This window comes from Myotis nattereri (assembly GCF_964212035.1).
Source record: "Myotis nattereri genome assembly, chromosome: 2".
Taxonomy (NCBI): Eukaryota; Metazoa; Chordata; class Mammalia; order Chiroptera; family Vespertilionidae; genus Myotis; species Myotis nattereri.
This window is the reverse complement of record NC_138076.1, coordinates 147,650,384-147,668,065: the sequence shown is the minus strand read 5'-3', so window position 1 is coordinate 147,668,065 and position 17,682 is coordinate 147,650,384. Positions and strand designations below refer to the sequence as shown.

General features: G+C 38.7%; 1 protein-coding gene across 8 annotated transcripts in view; it reads right to left on the bottom strand.

The window, feature by feature from the left end:
* Window positions 1-991: 991 nt before the first annotated feature.
* The window catches only part of TSPAN8 (tetraspanin 8), a 50,809-nt gene continuing 34,118 nt past the window's right edge, over window positions 992-17,682 (bottom strand). For 6 of the 8 annotated variants that reach the window (XM_081084812.1, XM_081084813.1, XM_081084814.1 and 3 more), the window contains 6 exons: window positions 15,754-15,888; window positions 14,280-14,354; window positions 14,072-14,179; window positions 9,377-9,511; window positions 6,528-6,611; window positions 992-2,296 (listed from right to left, as the gene is read on the bottom strand). In XM_081084812.1, coding sequence (XP_080940938.1) covers window positions 2,243-2,296; window positions 6,528-6,611; window positions 9,377-9,511; window positions 14,072-14,179; window positions 14,280-14,354; window positions 15,754-15,888 — 591 coding nt within the window. In that variant the 3' untranslated portion in view covers window positions 992-2,242. Of the gene's footprint in view, window positions 2,297-6,527; window positions 6,612-9,376; window positions 9,512-14,071; window positions 14,180-14,279; window positions 14,355-15,753; window positions 15,889-16,826; window positions 16,913-17,682 lie in introns of all 8 variants that reach the window. The other 2 variants (XM_081084816.1, XM_081084817.1) reach the window with 1 other exon arrangement.

Below are 17,682 nucleotides of genomic sequence, written 5' to 3'. Positions count from 1 at the left end.
CGCCCCCACCCTCTCCCTCATAGCTTGATCACTGCTTCACCTGCAGACCTCGCAGGCGGGCTCCTGGGTTCCAGGGTGCTGCCTTGCCTGAGGCCCAGCTTCCCGATCATGATCACGATCACAGGCCTCAGGCAGGGCGGCTCCTGGCTCCCGGGGTGCCACCTTGTCGAGGCCTGGCTTCCCGATCATGATCATGATCATGGGCTGCAGGCAGGGTGGCTCCTGGGTCCCGGGGTGCTGCCTTGCCTGCGGCTAGGCTTTCCGATCATGATCATGATCACAGACGCAGGGTCCCGCCGCCCAGGGCTGCACATGGGGGTCCCGGCTTGGGGCGGAGCTTAGGCAGTGCATTTGCACTGCCAAGCCCCGCCACCCAGGGCCACACACAGGGGTCCCAGCTGGCGGCGGGGCTTAGGCGGCACATGGGGGTCCGGATGGTGGCTGGCGCTGGCCCACCCTTCCTGCAGTATGCAAATTAGCCGCCATCTTTGTTGATTAGCCAATGGGAGGTGTAGCGAAGGTACAGTCAATTACCATGTTTGTCTATTATTAGATAAGATATGGAAAATTTATTAATAGACATGTCATGGGAAAGCCAAATAATGATTCTCAGCCAAGGCTTGGGAGACAAGAGTCAAGGTTTGTGTCCCAGTTTTGCCAGTTACTAATGGTTTGGCTCTGGGCTGAGAGCTCTAATTCTCTATTTTCTCACCAGCAAAATGAGGATAATAATAGATAGTATTTGCCTCGTAAGAATGTGGTGAGAAGAAATGAGGTAATAAAAGTAGAGTTTCTGGGACATGGCCTGTGCTCAGAGGACAGTTACCTTTACCATCAATAGGGGAGCACAGAATCAGGCTGTGTAACCCAGCCAGCGCGCCCCTCAAGTTTTCCACTCCTTGCTGGTCACTCTCATCTACTTGACAACAACTGCCTTTCTTCCTCTTTCTCCTGCTCAGAAGAGGAGTGCAGATACAGACTTAAAAATGTACAAGAATGTTTATGGCAGCTTTATTCACAATAATTCCAAATTGGAAGCAAATCCAACAATGCCTGTCAACAGGAGGATGGATAAATACATTGTGATATATAGTCCTCTACAATGAAATACTACATAACAATGAAAATTAACTACAGTTGCATGCAACAATATAGATGAACCTCACAAACAGAATGTTGAAGAGAAAGAAGCCAGAGTGCAAATTTGACTATTCCATTTATAGAATGTTTAAGAATAGGCAAAGTGAATCTGTGGCCATAGAAAAAATTCAGAAGAGTGGTTATCTTTGGGGAGGTATTAGCTGAGAAGGGTGGTGACATACTAGTAACTGTTTAACAACCAGCTCTTGGAAAAAAATCCCCAATTGTATGCCATTTGCCAGTTTCCATCGTGTAAATACTCCCACCACCATGGATTTAAAGCACTGTGTGATGCCTCTGAGCACAGAGTGGGGAAGAGACCCTTATGGATGGTCTGCTCTGTCATAGCACTGGCCGGTGGCATGCAGGGGCACTCTGGTGTGCTGGAAGTGTCCTGTATCCTGATCTCATCATGCTTACACAGGTGCATACTTAAGATTGTTCACCTTATTGTGTGTCTCTTATACCTTAAGAAAAGGTAGAATGTAAAAATGTCTGTGAGAACTAGAAAGATAGAAGCTGTTGTAACTATGTTCCAGAGAAGGTCCAGAGAGGAATCAGAGAGTCAGTGTCTGGAAAGATGGCACTCACATCTTGTCCCCTAAACAGAGAGAAGAGAGAGACGCCATCCGTAGACATTGGCATAAATAGCAAAGAGCCAGCCCACTCTCTCAGTCTTTCAAATTGTGACTTAATCTTATCACTAATGGCTGAGACACTACACAAAACAGTGTTGCTTCTGAAGAGCCCTAGATGCACTGCCTTGACTACCTGTCACTCAGAGATGGCTATTCCCCTGGCTGGCTCCAGATGAGTGTTTTAAGCACAGTACCATCTGAACACAATGATCGGACACAAAAAAAGCACCAATGTAAAGAATGTCACTTTTATTTTGAGTAAAAATGCACATTTATATTACTTTTCTAGCATCACTAAAATCCTAAGTATATTCAATATGTCTGGAAGATAACTAAAGTCTAGCTAAATAAGAAATTTTAATAAGACAGCTGCTCCTAACATAGCACTCATATATTTAAAGTTACAAAGGCAAAGCAACCATTTTAAGGAGCTTGACTGATGATAGCTCGACATATCCACAGAATCACTTGTTCCCAATCTGGCAGAACAGGACCATAGAAAATACCAGACCAAGTATCTAGAAAACAAAATAATAGAGTTAACATGGAATTCAAGGGAAAATGCATTATAAATAGACAGAAAGAACATTATATAGGAAAAGATTCTGGCTATGGACAGTTTTAATCTTTTTAACCTATGTCATCTCTCTTCCTGGGAAATTAGAGACTCCCATGGGACAAGAGAGCATTGAGAAAGTTCTCTGAGTGAACTGTTTTAATCAGGGTTTTCTGCTGCCAGTCCACCTCTAATTTGCCCAGTCTGGTTGTTCAGTAGCTGCTGCCCCCAGAGCACTCCAACTTTGGGGGACACACACCCTTCTGTAGGGCACCTGCCCCAGAGCTCAGGGAAACTTGGGCCTCTGGACGCTCAATATACCTATTTCTTCCATGAAACAGCTATGATCTCTGGGTTAGATCATCTGCATACAAATCAAGGAGTCTAGAATTTCTCTTGCCATAGTGAGGGCATTGCCAAGAGGAGTGAAAAAAAAGTAACATTTAAAAAACAACAACAAACTTCTAAATCTATGGAGAATAGCTTAATTTAGAAATTTCCTCCGAAGTGAACAAACACAGCTGAAAATCGGGGGCATAGTTTCCCATTTATTAAGTGGCTCTCCCAAGAATGAGGCATCTCAAAACTTGCCCTAAGTGTCTTTGCAGTTGGTGACTCGCATGCCGTGGCTTTGATGTAGAAATGACAGAAGGACCTGTGTGTTTTACCAACCAAAAGTTTTCCTCCCCACCAGCCTGCTTTGAGGGGAGGCAGGAGGAGGGTGAGCGGCTACTTATGTTGAGTCGTCACAAGTGCTCCTACTATATTGAGATGTCCTGCTTAAGAATTTGTTCCTGAAAATGCATTTCAGATGAGAACTACTGCCCAATATTTGTCGCCTTAAAAAAATAAATAAGAAAACAAGCAGACACCAGCTCTCTGAAAAAAATAATGATTTTCATTCACAGCTTTCTCAGAGTCATTCTTTTAGAATGACTTCAAAAAGCCTTGAAATTTAGTCTTTTTGCCTTGATCCCAAGCCTCAAGTCTGGGAGACAGGTATCAGGAAAGAATAAAGAACATGGACAAAATACTGAGATAAGGCAACTATCATCTTTCATCATCACATCCTTGAAATAGAAGCCTGATATTTATCAGCTGACTAGACAGTTAATATCCCACTTTCGTGCACTTCGCTGCCTCTGAAAAATTTTTTTTATCATTATTCATAAAAATAGCAGGTAATTAAAATGAGATCCATCATATGGTAATGTATGCAAAGACTCAGGATAAACTTGCTATACGTAATGTGCATGAGTTCCCCTATTCTGGAAAAGTCTAAAAAAATGTAAAGTTATCATTTTTCTCTCTCTTAACTATGCTATTCTTGGGACCTTCTGTCAGGATAACGTTTATCCTACAAAGTGATGACTACCAGTGTCAGTGCCCTTTTGTCTTAGTTGAAATGAGAAGAGAAAGTGCTGATCATTTTTGTGCTTGTAAGTTCTATAGTCAAATACGGCAAGGTATGTTATGATGGTCTGATTATTTAACTTGGAATAATGAGGATTCCAAGAATGTCTATAGCATTTTCTTGCAAACTAAAGCATTTTGCATAGATTCATAGCATCCTCTCTAAGAAGAATTGCACAGGTATGTGGTCTTACTTAGAGTCTTGAAAATGACTATTGGCCCACTCCATCAGAGCCTATGCATAAACAGACTACTGCCAACAGTCTAAATGTCAAAGGGTCATGTTTTCATATGATATTTTAATGGAGATAGTTTGAATATATTTTATGCATGGAGATATTTGCCCCTGTTTCCTCCTTAAAAGTATTTATTAGAGAGATATTTTTTCTCTCTGTGAGTCTTTGTGTTTACTTGAATGTAAATGTGGGAAACAAGGCCTAGGTATTAAGCCTTAGAAATGGGCCTAAGTGTTAGTCAAGTAGGAATAATGAGTATAAGATAGACTAATGTACATTTTTGGATACATTTTTATAGGCTGAATATCAGACTATTTTCAAGGCTATAGTTCTTTTTTTAAAAAAATATATATTTTATTGATCTTTTACAGAGAGGAAGGGAGAGGGATAGAGGGCCACAAACATCAATGAGAGAGAAACATCGATCAGCTGCCTCCTGCACATTCCCTACTGGGGATGTGCCCGCAAACAAGGCACATGCCCTTGACCGGAATCGAACCTGGGACCCTTCAGTCCACAGGCTGAGGCTCTATCCACTGAGCCAAACCGGTGAGGGCAAGGCTATAGTTCTTTAAACCAATTATCATATCTAAGTATAGTCTAGAAATCACACTAACTGGCATAACTAAAAATGTTATATTTTATGATATTAATATATATAAATTCCATACCCATAAAACGGTATTTCCCTAATCATATATTTAGAACACTCAATAAAATATCTAAATATGCAACAAACACATGGATATACCAATTTCATAGACTATGTTACTCCTCTTGTATTCTTACTTTCCATTACATGTATTTAGATTCTTGGCAATGCCTTTGACTATGATATATAGTGGGGCCTTGACTTACGAGTTTAATTTGTTCTGAGACCGAGCTCATTAAGGAGCGCGTTAAGGAGCTCGTTAACTCAAATTACTCTGTCAACTCAAAGCAAAAAAATCAGCCGAGAGACAGCTGGTATCTCAAAAAACTCGTTAGTCGGGACACTCGTAAGTCAAGGCCCCACTGTATGAGATATCAAACTCCCCAGTTGATTATGTCCTTATTTTCTCTGGCTTTCCTTTTGAGAAACTTCTTAAAAGCATCTGTGGGTTGTAGCCAGTCATAGTCAATTTGAGTCTCATATGGAATTTGACACATATTGATACTTGCATTGAATACTTCATTTAAAGCCTGCTCTTTCAACCACTCATTTAAAGTCTATTCTTGCAACACATGTGTGTGTGACTTACTAAAATATGTGAGTGTATGTGTGTGTGATTTCTTTCTCACCTCTAGAGCCACTAGCTCATATTTCTAAATTAACATTAACCCAGAATACGAAGCAGAGAAATAAAGGACATTTCGAAAAAGGAAGAATCAAGAGAAATAGACTTAATACTTTAAGCCAATTATCATATCTACATATAGTCTAGAAATCACACTATTCAACTTCGATCATATATCAGACGTAGAGAAGGACATCCATGTTTCCAACAGAGAATGCTTCATATGTAGACCTACTCTGAGCTACCAGAAAGAATACTCAACACCCCAATTTACTGCTAATTGTCCCAACCCCTTTTCTAATGATTGGCTGGGAATTCCACCAGTAACCTTAATGACCACGTAGGACACTAAATTGCTTCAGTCCCAGCTAAAATTCCTTTCTGGCACTGATGTGGCACAAGAGGTAAAAAGGTACCAGAAATCCCAAGGAGGACGCTGTACAGCATTCCGTGCAAGCGAAGCAGCAGCCGCTCAGCTGAGCTCACCAGCCCTCAGAGGCGTTAACCAGAGACACCCCACACCTCATCAGGACTCCTGCCAATGCCCTGCACAGGATGCAAGGGAATTTAACTCACCTGATATCTATATTCACCAAGAGCTAGGATGATTCCAAAAACTCTTCCCTGAGATTGTTTTATTTCATCTATTTGGCAAACATTTTTAGGCCATGTAAAAAGTATCATTCAGATTCTTTTTAAAAATGCCAAGTAAGGCCGTCCAGATAAAAACCCTATTCAGGAATTGTTTTCAACATCAATAATTAAATTGATGAGAGTACATTTGAGAATTTTTACTCAATGAGAAAATTAAAGGCAACTGCTTCAAAATTTTAAAACTAATTAGATTTCTGTGGAATGGAATAGCAGGAAAACAGCTCCCCACACTCTTGAGTTCAGTTTTTATTTTCTCTTTCAAAATCAGGAGGAGAGATAAGAAAATGTAAAGACTGTGTTTTGGATTTGTCTGGGCTCTTTCTTCTGACTTTAACTCTTACATTAGATTCCAATGGGAAAACGATATATGGGACTAAGAACTATGTGGAAGTTAATTCAAGATTTATTCCCCAGTAGAGAGATCATTCAAAAATAGGCTTAGCCATGCTCAATTCATACAACTGTAATCCCCTCCCCAGACTCAAGGTTGCACTTGGTACCCAGTGCTTGTCTGAAGCACCTGGTTTTTACTCGGCTCACCATAAATGTGCCAGCAGGATTAATGGACACGCAAGGGAATAAATAGAGTAATTAATGAAAGGTTATACTGTACCTCAATAAATGCTATTCCAAATGCTAATCCAATAATTACGAGGAGATTTTTTTTAAGTATGTCTTTTATAAGAGTAATGCATGCCTGTTAAAAAATATATACATAAAGTTAACTTTAATCACATTTTGATGACCTTATCAGAATTAAGATTTTTTTTTTCCCAGTGGGTTGATTTTTTGCACTGTTACCAAGAAACATATTCAACAAAAAGGAATTGGATTATCTCCTCTGCTTCAAACTCCTACCCCCATCTGAAAGGTTATAGCAAGCACTCGTGGAGCAAAATTTTGCTTCAGCTACATCACTGCTGAATCTAGGGATCTCTAGTTATAAATAATAATTAATAATTTTATCTTAACTGGCAACTTAGAGTTATGACATTGGCTATGTATATTTTTAGGTTTGTAATCTGCAGATTACAACCAGAGTTCTCTGGTTGGGGTTTCAGTTAATTATAGTGAAATGTTTCACTTTTAAAAGGAGGTTTATATAAATTCCCTTTCTAATACTTATCAGTAATTTTTAGCTTAAAAATCATATGTCCACTATTATGCCCTTAATTGAGATAAAAAAGGAGAATTTTGGAAGTTATCTCTCTACCACATTTTTTTTAATTTATTCAAACCAGTATGCAATTCCAACCTTAAAAAATTTCAGACCAACCTAAAAATTCCAAAAATTGTAAATTACATGAATAATTTTAAAAATGAAAAATACTGCACAATGTAATAGTCCTATTATCTGTATTGACAGAAAACATTTCATTCCCATAATAGTCTTATATGTTCAATGGGCTAGCAAAATATTGCTATTTGTTAAATAAAATATAAGTTTTCCATAAGGTTTTTTTTCCCCCTTTGTTCCTGCCTGGGTTTCTCCATTCTCATCTGATCCAAAGTGGTCAACATTAGAAGTGATTACATTATTTAGGATTAACTATGCGATTAATGATCTATGGAGTCATATTTGTTACGCTTGAGGAGTTTTCTCCCCCATCCCCTTTAGATAACCAGGTTATCTCGGCAAAAGAGAAGGCGGGTGGGGGGTGGGGGAAGAAACAAATTATGGCCATTCAGATTTCTTATTTTTCCAGACTTCTTGCAAATGACACAAGGCAGATGGAAGTATTTTGTGAATTTATGACCATCCTGTTGGGAAACTTGGTGAAGCTATCACCCTGTATTCAGCTGAATTATGTGTGAATTTGGAGGGAATGTCTATTATTTTTGAGGATAATGTTAGGACTTTTCAAAATGTATCCTAAGGAAAAACATCTTTGCACTGAATCTTTACCAGAACACAACAATCTGCAATTTGCTATTGAATTTACCATTTTCATCATCCCAAGCAGAAACTACATTTGCTTATACCATATTTATTTCTCTCTTCCTCATACATACCATGTCACTAACATTAGGTAGAGGAAGGGAGCAGGGAGAAATATAAAAAGTAAGAATAAAATATTTTTACTGGTATTACTTGGACAATGAAAGACAGGGTAGTGGTGTAGTTGGATAGATAACTTCTTCCCCATCTGTTACTTTAAACACCAGTAACCGAAATTCCCTTTCAGAACACAGTCTCCTTCATTGTGATAAGATTAGTAAAAGGGATGTGCTAGTCAGCAGGAGAGACGTTTCTCCTGAGACGCTTTCTATGTCCGGAAATGTAATTCATCTCAGTAGCCATTACTAAGCCAATACTAAATTGAAAATAATCTTAAGGCATTACAGAAATTAATTTATTGAATCACATAGCTGTTATAGATCTTGCTTCCATCTAACTATAATCTCCTTGAGGAGCCAGAAGTCTATCTGACTCTAACAAGGGTCTGTCTGACACACAGTAGGCACCCAAGTATAATAGCAAATAAAGGAAACATTAATATCATTCATATCAACTGTCATTTCTGTACACAATCCTTTCAGGCGTAAGGAAAAAATTATATAAAACCCTGTGGCAACAGGCAGACATCATGTCCTCTAGGAAGCCATAGCTTGTACCTCCAACCCTGAATTAGATGGTGTCCCATAACACTTATGCTTGCCCCTATCCAAGAAATACCAATAGTTCATTAAATGGAAGTTGCCGAGTTATCTTCCTCTCCTCCCTATTTGGGCTGACCCTGTGCCCTGCACAGAAATTGGTCTCCAATGGATGATAGGAGGTAGTCAAGAAATATGGGATGAATTAAGCAGTAAGAAATATCACATGCATATATTGACATTCACAAGTGACATAGTTAAATAGGACATCTACAACACATAAAAAATAAACCCAGCTTTTTCAATTGACGTTAAATATCTAAGGCAACTTTTAATTGGAGCACTAATGAGACAAAGCAGTAAATAAACATGAATCCAGAGCTGAAACCATGAAAGGCCAAGTCCTTTCTTTAGGCTGATACAGTTACTTGAGAAAAGGAATCTTTGATTAGAAAACGGAAGCTTCACTTTTAAAATTAAAGTGAAAATATAAATTTCTAGAATTTATGTTAAAATAGAAAAAAAAAATGAAGGAGAATAATAATTAAAGTCACCAAAAAGAGGACAACATAAACATGTATCTGTTAATTTGGACGTTGCTTCCCCTTGCAAGCAGAATGTTGCTTTGATCTATTAGAGTTGAGTTTAAATGATTGCCAGGCTCATAGAAGAAATGAAATACTTTCATCTTTTATATTGGCTTTTATCTTTAAATAAGGATTTCTTTTTTATTTGGGAAATTCCTGGGACGTTTATGTCATGATTCCCATTATAATTGCTGAAATTTAAATTTTTGTGAAGTCTTTCATTTTGAAAAAGAAATGAACAGAACCACTTACTGTGACAAGTTTTATTTGTTCTTACCTGTTGGTAAACATATTTTCCATCATATAGTGTACATGGGGAATCTGATGTATCTGAACATTCACACGACTCAGAATTGGGTTGAAAATTCTGTCCCCAGTCAGAAGCTCCATCGACCAAACCACAACATTTGAACTGTTTGATGAAAAAATAGATATGAAAAGCAGGCACTAAAGAAGATAAAAAACATTGTCAGTACACTGAATCACATTCTCCTGAAACTATTAAGATGTTTCTTATAATAAAATATCATATATTTTCACCCACCTCTCTGAGTATAAAAGCAAAAATAAAGGACTATTCCTTTTGGTCTTAATATTAGAAAACGAAAAATAGGTTGCAGGAGCAAAAGTCTGAGGAACTTGGAGATGAAAAACTTACCTTCTAGATTTTAATGATGAAAGAGGAGCAGAATCAGTTCTACTTGGCCTAGATTTTAGGAAAGAAGCTTCCAAAGAGTTCATGAGAGAGTCAAGATCTCTTTAAAGAACTTTTGCTCAAAAGAGATGAGAGGTTTTAAAAATGAAATTTCCATCTCATGATCTTTGACCACTTACGAAGGCTAGGAAGAAAAGGGCGAGAGGCCTCTCAAAAGCCAAAGATGCTCCGTGGGCCTCCCGTGGGATGCAATGTTACATGGACATCTGCACAAGAGGGAAAGGGGTGCCAATGAGAGATGAAACTCTTAGAACAATGTCACAAAGACGGAGGCCCAGAACAAACCGAAACATGGAGAAACACTAGCGGCACTTGTGGCCATGCTTGGGGAAGAAAAACAAGGAAGTGATGAGCCCAATAGCACAGAGTATAAGGCACAGATTATTAGATCTTGTCCTACTTGTTCTATTAGAGGGAGAGAAAACGCTTCATGCAGAAAGGCAGAAGAAAACGGAGCCAATCCTGGGTGGTTTTCCAGGCCCAGAGGTGTCGCCATGCCAGGAAACTGAAAGAATGTTCACATACTGACTGGGTGACCACATTAACCACGTTACTCAACCCTCTCTGTGTCCGTTTCTTCATTTGTTAAATACAGATAATAATAGGATCAATTTGTAGATTTGTTGTAAAGATAAAAATAAGAAAAACAATGTGAAGATATGAAATGCTTTACCCAGGGACTGACTTACAGGAAGCACTCACTGTGTGTCAGCTGTTGTTGTTGTTTCTGTTTTGCAGTTGCTGTTATTTCCGTTATATGCTTACACCGCACATGATCTACTCAACATTGATACCAATGATTTAGAGAAAGATATAGAAAGTATCTTTTCAACTCTGTAGCTGATCTAGAAGCTGGGAGTGATGATCAATATATTGGAGAAAAGCAAAGATAGTTCAAACAATGGACTCAAAGTAGCAAGTTTAACTGGGGGGGGGGGGGGGATAAAAAATCTGCACTTTGGCCTTAACTGGTTTGGCTCAGTGGATAGAGCGTCAGCCTGCGGACTGACGGGTCCCAGGTTCGATTCTGATCAAGGGCATGTACCTTGGTTGCAGGCACATCCCCAGTAGGGTTGTGCAAGAGGCAGCTGATCGATGTATGTTTCTAACTATACCGCTCTGTAAAAAAAATCAATAAAATATATTTAAAATTAAAAAAGTCTGCACTTTGGCTCAAAGACTCATTTACACCAATACAGCAGGGGGCAAAAGTATGTTTACAGTTGTGAGTATGAAAATGCAGATTTTATTCTTGTATTATTATTCTTGTATTATTTTCCATATGAACAACTGTAAATCTAGTTTTGCCCCTCCCTGTATATGACTTAACAGGCATTTATATGAGAGAGCTGAAGATTTCTGGTGGTTCAAAGGCCAATCAATATTAGCAAAGAGGGCAGTTTTGAAATAACCTCCTTTCCTGTTCCCACGGTAGACATCATTAATTGCTCACTCTTTCTGATTAAATAATCTTGAATAGTGTTAATTGATAGAGATACTTCAGACCGAAATGAATATAAGCCCTACTCTATGCACTCACAGATCAGTCCATATTAGGAACACAGTGTACCTCAGGAATCCTCAGGGAGATACAGAAGACAGGGTAGAAAGGCTAAACTTGCCATGATATCTAGTCCCAGATCGGATGTGGGAGAAGTTGGGAAGAACTTGGTCAGAATGTGTTGAAGGAGTTATAACTGCCACATGAACAAGGCACTGTGCAGGGAATGAGACACAACAACCTCTAGACTAACAGTCATCACAAGAACGCAGAAGGCACATTCCATTAGCATGTTAGCAGGTAATTTGTGTGGGAATTCCTTGAAATCCAAAGAGAAAGCCATTTGTTATCTAGAATTTCTGTCCATGTGTGGTGGAGTGCAGGTCACCCAGCCAGAGTTTGAAGTAGGATATTTTGTTCCCAAAGAAGCATTAAAAAGGAAGGAAGGAAGGAAGGAAGGAAGGAAGGAAGGAAGGAAGGAAGGAAGGAAGGAAAGGAGGGAGGGAGGGAGGGAGGGAGGGAGGGAGGGAGGGAGGGAGGGAAGGAGGGAAAGAAAGGAAGAAAGAAAGAAAGAAAGAAAGAGAGAGAGAGAGAGAGAGAGAGAGAGAGAGAGAGAGAGAGAGAGGAAGGAAGGAAGGAAAGTCCTGGTGGATAACAGAAAGTAAAGAGAAAAAAAAACCTCAGAATGAATAATAAACAGGAACTATTATCCTGTGACAATGATGGCGAACCTTTTGAGCTCCAAGTGTCAGCATTTTGAAAAACCCTAACTTAACTCTGGTGCCATGTCACATATAGAATTTTTTTGATATTTGCAACCATAGTAAAACAAAGACTTATATTTTTGATATTTATTTTATATATTTAAATGCCATTTAACAAAGAAAAATCAACCAAAAAAAATGAGTTCGCGTGTCACCTCTGACACACGTGTCATAGGTTCGCCATCACTGTCCTATGACATAAGGAACTTCAGATAGAGGATTAATGTATAAGAATGAAAACAATTCAGAATTGTACTACAATAAAGAGAACATTTAGAACCCCACTGTTGGCACTGAGACCTTGGATAACAGAGAGAATGTGTAATAAGTATGACTCAGGACCCAACCCAGAGACTCAGAGGTTAACTGTAGTACATTTGATTCCAGGTCAGCTACCAGGGAGAGTCAAGGATGCTTAATCACGCTCAGTGGAGGAATTGAATTGCCTAAATTCTTTCTTGATTAATCTGGGGGTCAGGGTGGGAATGATCCAGAGAGGAGTGGACCAAGTGATGCAGCTATGGGGAAGCTAAGAAAGCACAACACAGAGAAAGTTACACAGGGACGGACTCATATCAGGTTTTGGCTCTTGAAAATGATTCTTAAGGCAGAATTTTTACAAGCTGGAGTCTATCCAAATGGGGACTGAGTAATGCTCTGGAAAAAAAAGTCATCTGATAAATAGCTCAAGAAAGGATGTTTGAACTTGAAAGGCAAAGCTTTTAGAAGTCACATGATAGCCATTTTCAAAGAAAAAGTTGCAGCATATAAGCCCATCGTAGATTTTCTTTTTCCTCTGAAACTCCAGAAGAAAGAATGGGACTAAATGATGCACATCGTAGGGAGGCAGATGTTGTGTCCAATTAAGAAAGAGCACACTAATGATCAGACATGGCTATAGGTGGGATGGGCAAAAACTGGTGAACTTTCAGCTCTTCCATATTTAAGTAGAGGGTGTGTGAACATAGATATAAAACACTTCAGTCAATGAGAAGTCAGGTTAAATGTTCTATCAAATCCAGCTCTCCTCTAAGATTCTCAGTTTCCACGACATACATGAAATGCTACATGTAGTTAAGATGATGGGGATTATGAATAAAGAAAGTGTGGTTGGAAGGAGTTTCACAGAGTAAGTAATATTTCAGTCAAGCCTTAAAGCACATGTATATTTGGAAAGCAAGAGAAAAGCAGTGAGTGCGTCCCAAAGGTGGGGAACCATGCAAAAATGCAAAAGAAGAGAAGCAGAACCGTTTCACGCATCCTGCACAGATAGACCTGGCTGGACCAGAGTGTTTCTGTTATGAAGCCGTGTTTCAGAAAGTTAAACTATTAGGCAGGAGCCCGATAGGAGAATACCTTCAAAGCAGCCTAAATAAATAAACTAACAAATGGGGGATGGGGGTGTTAATGTGCTGGTTCAAAAGAATAAACTAGTCAGATCTGAGTTCAAATTCCAACCCTATCACTTGTTAGCTGTCAGACCTCTCAAAGCCCTAATCCCCTCATCTGTCAAATAGGGACGATGAAGATAATTATATTATCTGCCTCATAGAGTTGTGAGGATTCAATGAGCTACTAAATGTAAAGCCTGGTACCTAGTATGTAATAAGTGACCATTATAATTATTTTTATGAGAGAGGGAGCGGTCATGAAGAAAGGGAGAGAGAGAGAGAGGAGAGAGAGAGAGAGAGAGAGAGAGAGAGAGAGAGAGAGAGAGAGACTCTCCAAATGCCCAAGCACAATATAAATATTAAAACAGTAATTGATTTGGCCCTGAAACTTAATCTATTATGAACATATCTTCTTAATCTCTGTCCTTGTGAACTGCTTTAGAACTTTGTAAGATGCTGGAAAAAAATAGAAATGTTCTCGGATTTTTTTTTATTGCATGGTGACAGAAAATCTGCAAAATGGATTTTTCAACCTTTAAGGAACCCACCTGTTAAAAATTAAGTAAGCACAGAACTAAGTCTAACTCCCCAAATGACCTACCTCTTTCTGAAAATTAATCAGGTTTTTCTGGAATGACTTTGCTTTCTCATCTGTTCCCCTCAAAAGCTCTACGTTTTTATGGAGAGTCTCATTCAGGACTCGTTCATACTGAAAATTAAAGAATATTGTTAAAATTGTTCATGCCAGAAGGTAGTATTTTTATTTTTCAGAATTTTCCAAAATTATCAAGAATCATATGTGCACATACCTCAGATCTGTAAGTAACTCCTAAGATACCTGCCGCCACCTGCAGGAGCAGGATCAAAAGCAAGCATATGAAAAACTGCAAAAGAGAAAAAGGAACATACATTATCCCCCAGTGCATTCGGTAACATCTTGGGCATGTCAGCATGGCGCTTCATTCTACAGTCTAGGTCATGTTACAATTTGAAGTAGTAACCATGTCCTTTATTGATTCTAACCTTTGCCTCAAGAAGCAATTCTTGGGACCATTACTACTGAGAAATATTTGTACCAAAGACTGACTATAGAAAGCAGCTAAAAAGAAAAATTATTCATAGATTTGCAGGCATCAGTATGCTGTTGAATGGGGAAAAGTTTCAAAAGTCAGATAAAATTATTTAAATATTATCTTTCTCCTCTTTCTTCCTCAAACACAAACTTCAGAACTGACTACAAAACAACATTTCTACCGCTATCAGAATCAGCCAGTCTTGTTATAAATGCAGATTCCCAAACCAGCCTCTGATCTATTAAATCATAATTTTGGAGAATATAGCCCAGAAATTGATTTTTAAAGCAAGCTCTTCAAGTAATTGAATCCCCAATTGCAAATGAGGCCTTATTAATCTAAGGGCAACCACTATGGATGCTAATAAAGTTCTGTTAAAATGCTGTCCTTACCTTCCCTCATAATAAACACTTAAAAAATATTTTTTAGGGAATGACACAATACTTACTTTATGGGAGAAGCAAGTTGAGGTGAATTCTCATAAACACTTATGTCAGATTTATACCTAATAAATATGTGATGGTTTTTCTAATGTGTTTTTTATAACCATTTATTATTTTCTACTCTTTATTTTAAAAGTGGAGTCTGTGGGTTAGCCCAACTGAAGCCATCCTCTTCAAAGCTTTCTAAGTGACAGATCAGATTACCTAACTCTCTTAACATGAAATGTGATTTTGCTACAGTCCATACTCAGACCCATCTCCCATTGTTTACCAAAGGGGCCTCTGCCACTCTAGCCAGACCCAAGGCCTACCAGTTCCCCAAACAGGCCAGCTGTGCCCAAAGCCCTATAGTTCCTCCAAAAATCCAGGGTGTTTTTTTCTTGGAAAGCACATCACAACCACATCCGTACAAATACCTTATTTACTTCTGCTTCTGGCTTGAAGTTCCCTCCTATATCCTTGCCCTTTTCTTCTTGGGCCACTCCCACAGTAGCTAATTATTTATTTGTCTGTCTTCTTTAATGGGTTCTAACTGTCTTAATGCTTCTGCATCATTTAGCACAGTATCTGGCATGTAGCAGGTACTCAGCAATAATGAATAAGTGAATGCTGAAATTTGTCTTCTCTCAGGGTACCCTCTAATCTAAGCTAAACATATTAGCTTCCAGAATCAAACCTGCTAAACAGAAGTCAAGAGTTTCATCAGTCTTGGCAAGTCCTTTTGGCAGGCGATGGGGGTGGGTGTTGGGATTGGCTGGAGAACTCACCACCAGAAGCATGCAGCGGCTCTCTTTCATGGCACCACAGCATCCCAGGAAACCCAGAATCATGATGATAGAACCCACAGCAATCAAGATATTCACAGCAACATAAGGATGCATGCCACCGTCCTCACTGACAAACTGAAAATAAACAAAAGAAATCTGAAAATCCCTTTCCTTGATGTGTTTTAGTCAACAAAAAAATCCATTGGATGCCTAGTATGTGCCTTAGTACCTTAAGATACTTCAATGATTGCCTCTAACCAGTTTGGCTCAGTGGATAGAGCGTGGGCCTGCAGACTGAAGGGTCCCGGGTTCGATTCCAGTCAAGGGCATGTACCTGGGTTGTGGGCACATCCATAGTAGGGGGTGTGCAGGAGGCAGCTGATCGATGTTTCTCTCTCATCGATGTTTCTGACTCTCTATTCCTCTCCCTTCCTCTCTGTAAAAAATACTCTAATGATCTACACCAGCAAAAGTATCTGCCCTCAAGGAGCTTACATTCTATTAAGGTTTTTCTTGTCTGGATAATGTTTCCAACATTATACTTTTCTAAGAGGAACTGGATATTGGATAGAGGCAATGTAAAAGGCTTTGAAACACCAATTATTTTAAATTTAGAAGGACATGTACTTTCACCTATGATGTGCTCTTTGATTTGCATATTTTGTGTTTTATACATAAAAGTAGCATTGTAAAGCATGTGTTTCTATGGCAATTAAATGAATTATAAAGCCCAAGTTTCTCAAACTACTGAGAGACTCAAGAATATGAATGATCTCAAAAATGAATTAATCTCTTATTGAGCTAAATAAGCCACATTCAAACAAGTGATTATTGTATGATTCCATTTATATGATGATCAAGAATGGGTAACTCTAAACTATGATGATAGAAATCAGAGCAGGGGATGACTGTTAGCTGTGTAGGAGAGAAAGGAGGAGCTGACTGCAAAGGGATGAGGGAGCTTTTAGGGGTTAATAAAATGTTTTATACATTGATTATAATAGTAATTTCACAGGTCTATACATTTGCCAAAACAAACAAAAAATTTAAACTAAGAAAAAAAAATCTAGTACCTGATATTTCATATCAATTCTATCTCCTTGTTCCCAGAAGATATATAGTCCATAGAGTCTTCCAGAAAACTCTTCAATTTGCCTGACTGTTAAGTAACAGAATGTTAAGGGAAAAAATCTTAGGTCCCTATGTGGGGGGTTAGGCTATACAACTTGCATAATTTGATTCCTCTTCCCCACACATACTCTTCTTCATCACCTTCCTAACACCTAGCCTCAATCTACCACTTGCTAGGTGTACTGGTTAATAATGCAGATTTTTTCAATAGATGGAGTTACTCATATGTTGATATATATGCTATTTGATATGTATGTTATTTTGTTGTATTGACAACAAGCTTCAAAACTTCATATGCCAAATTTTCTGAAGGTGTTAACATCATGGATATTATTACACTTAAAGAGGTCAAATTTCGTGCCCCAAAAAAGAGCACTTTAGTACAAAGAGGTACCCTAAAAGATGTTCACCTAACCCTCTCTGACATCCTTCTTTTCTGTGTTTATGCTCAGGTTTCTCCTTCTAAAATTGCAACCACTGCTTTCCACTAGTAAAATGGGTTCTTTGCACAGTCTGGATTCTTTGTCACTGACTTTGAATAGATACAAATCCAGCCAATTTAACAGAAGTCAAGCTAGGTAATGTTGTCCTGAAAGATAATGACTTTTGTTCAGGGTTAGAACCTGGCAGAGGACAAGAAGCAAAATGTGACTAAAGATGCTGTCTAGCTCTATTAATTTATTCTTATCCTCAGGGACACTTCTTTAATACATTCAATCTGGGTAATTTCTTAATAGACTAAACACCAAATTTGTTTACCAGAAGCACTGGGGGGTAAGAAAATGTTCCCATATCAAC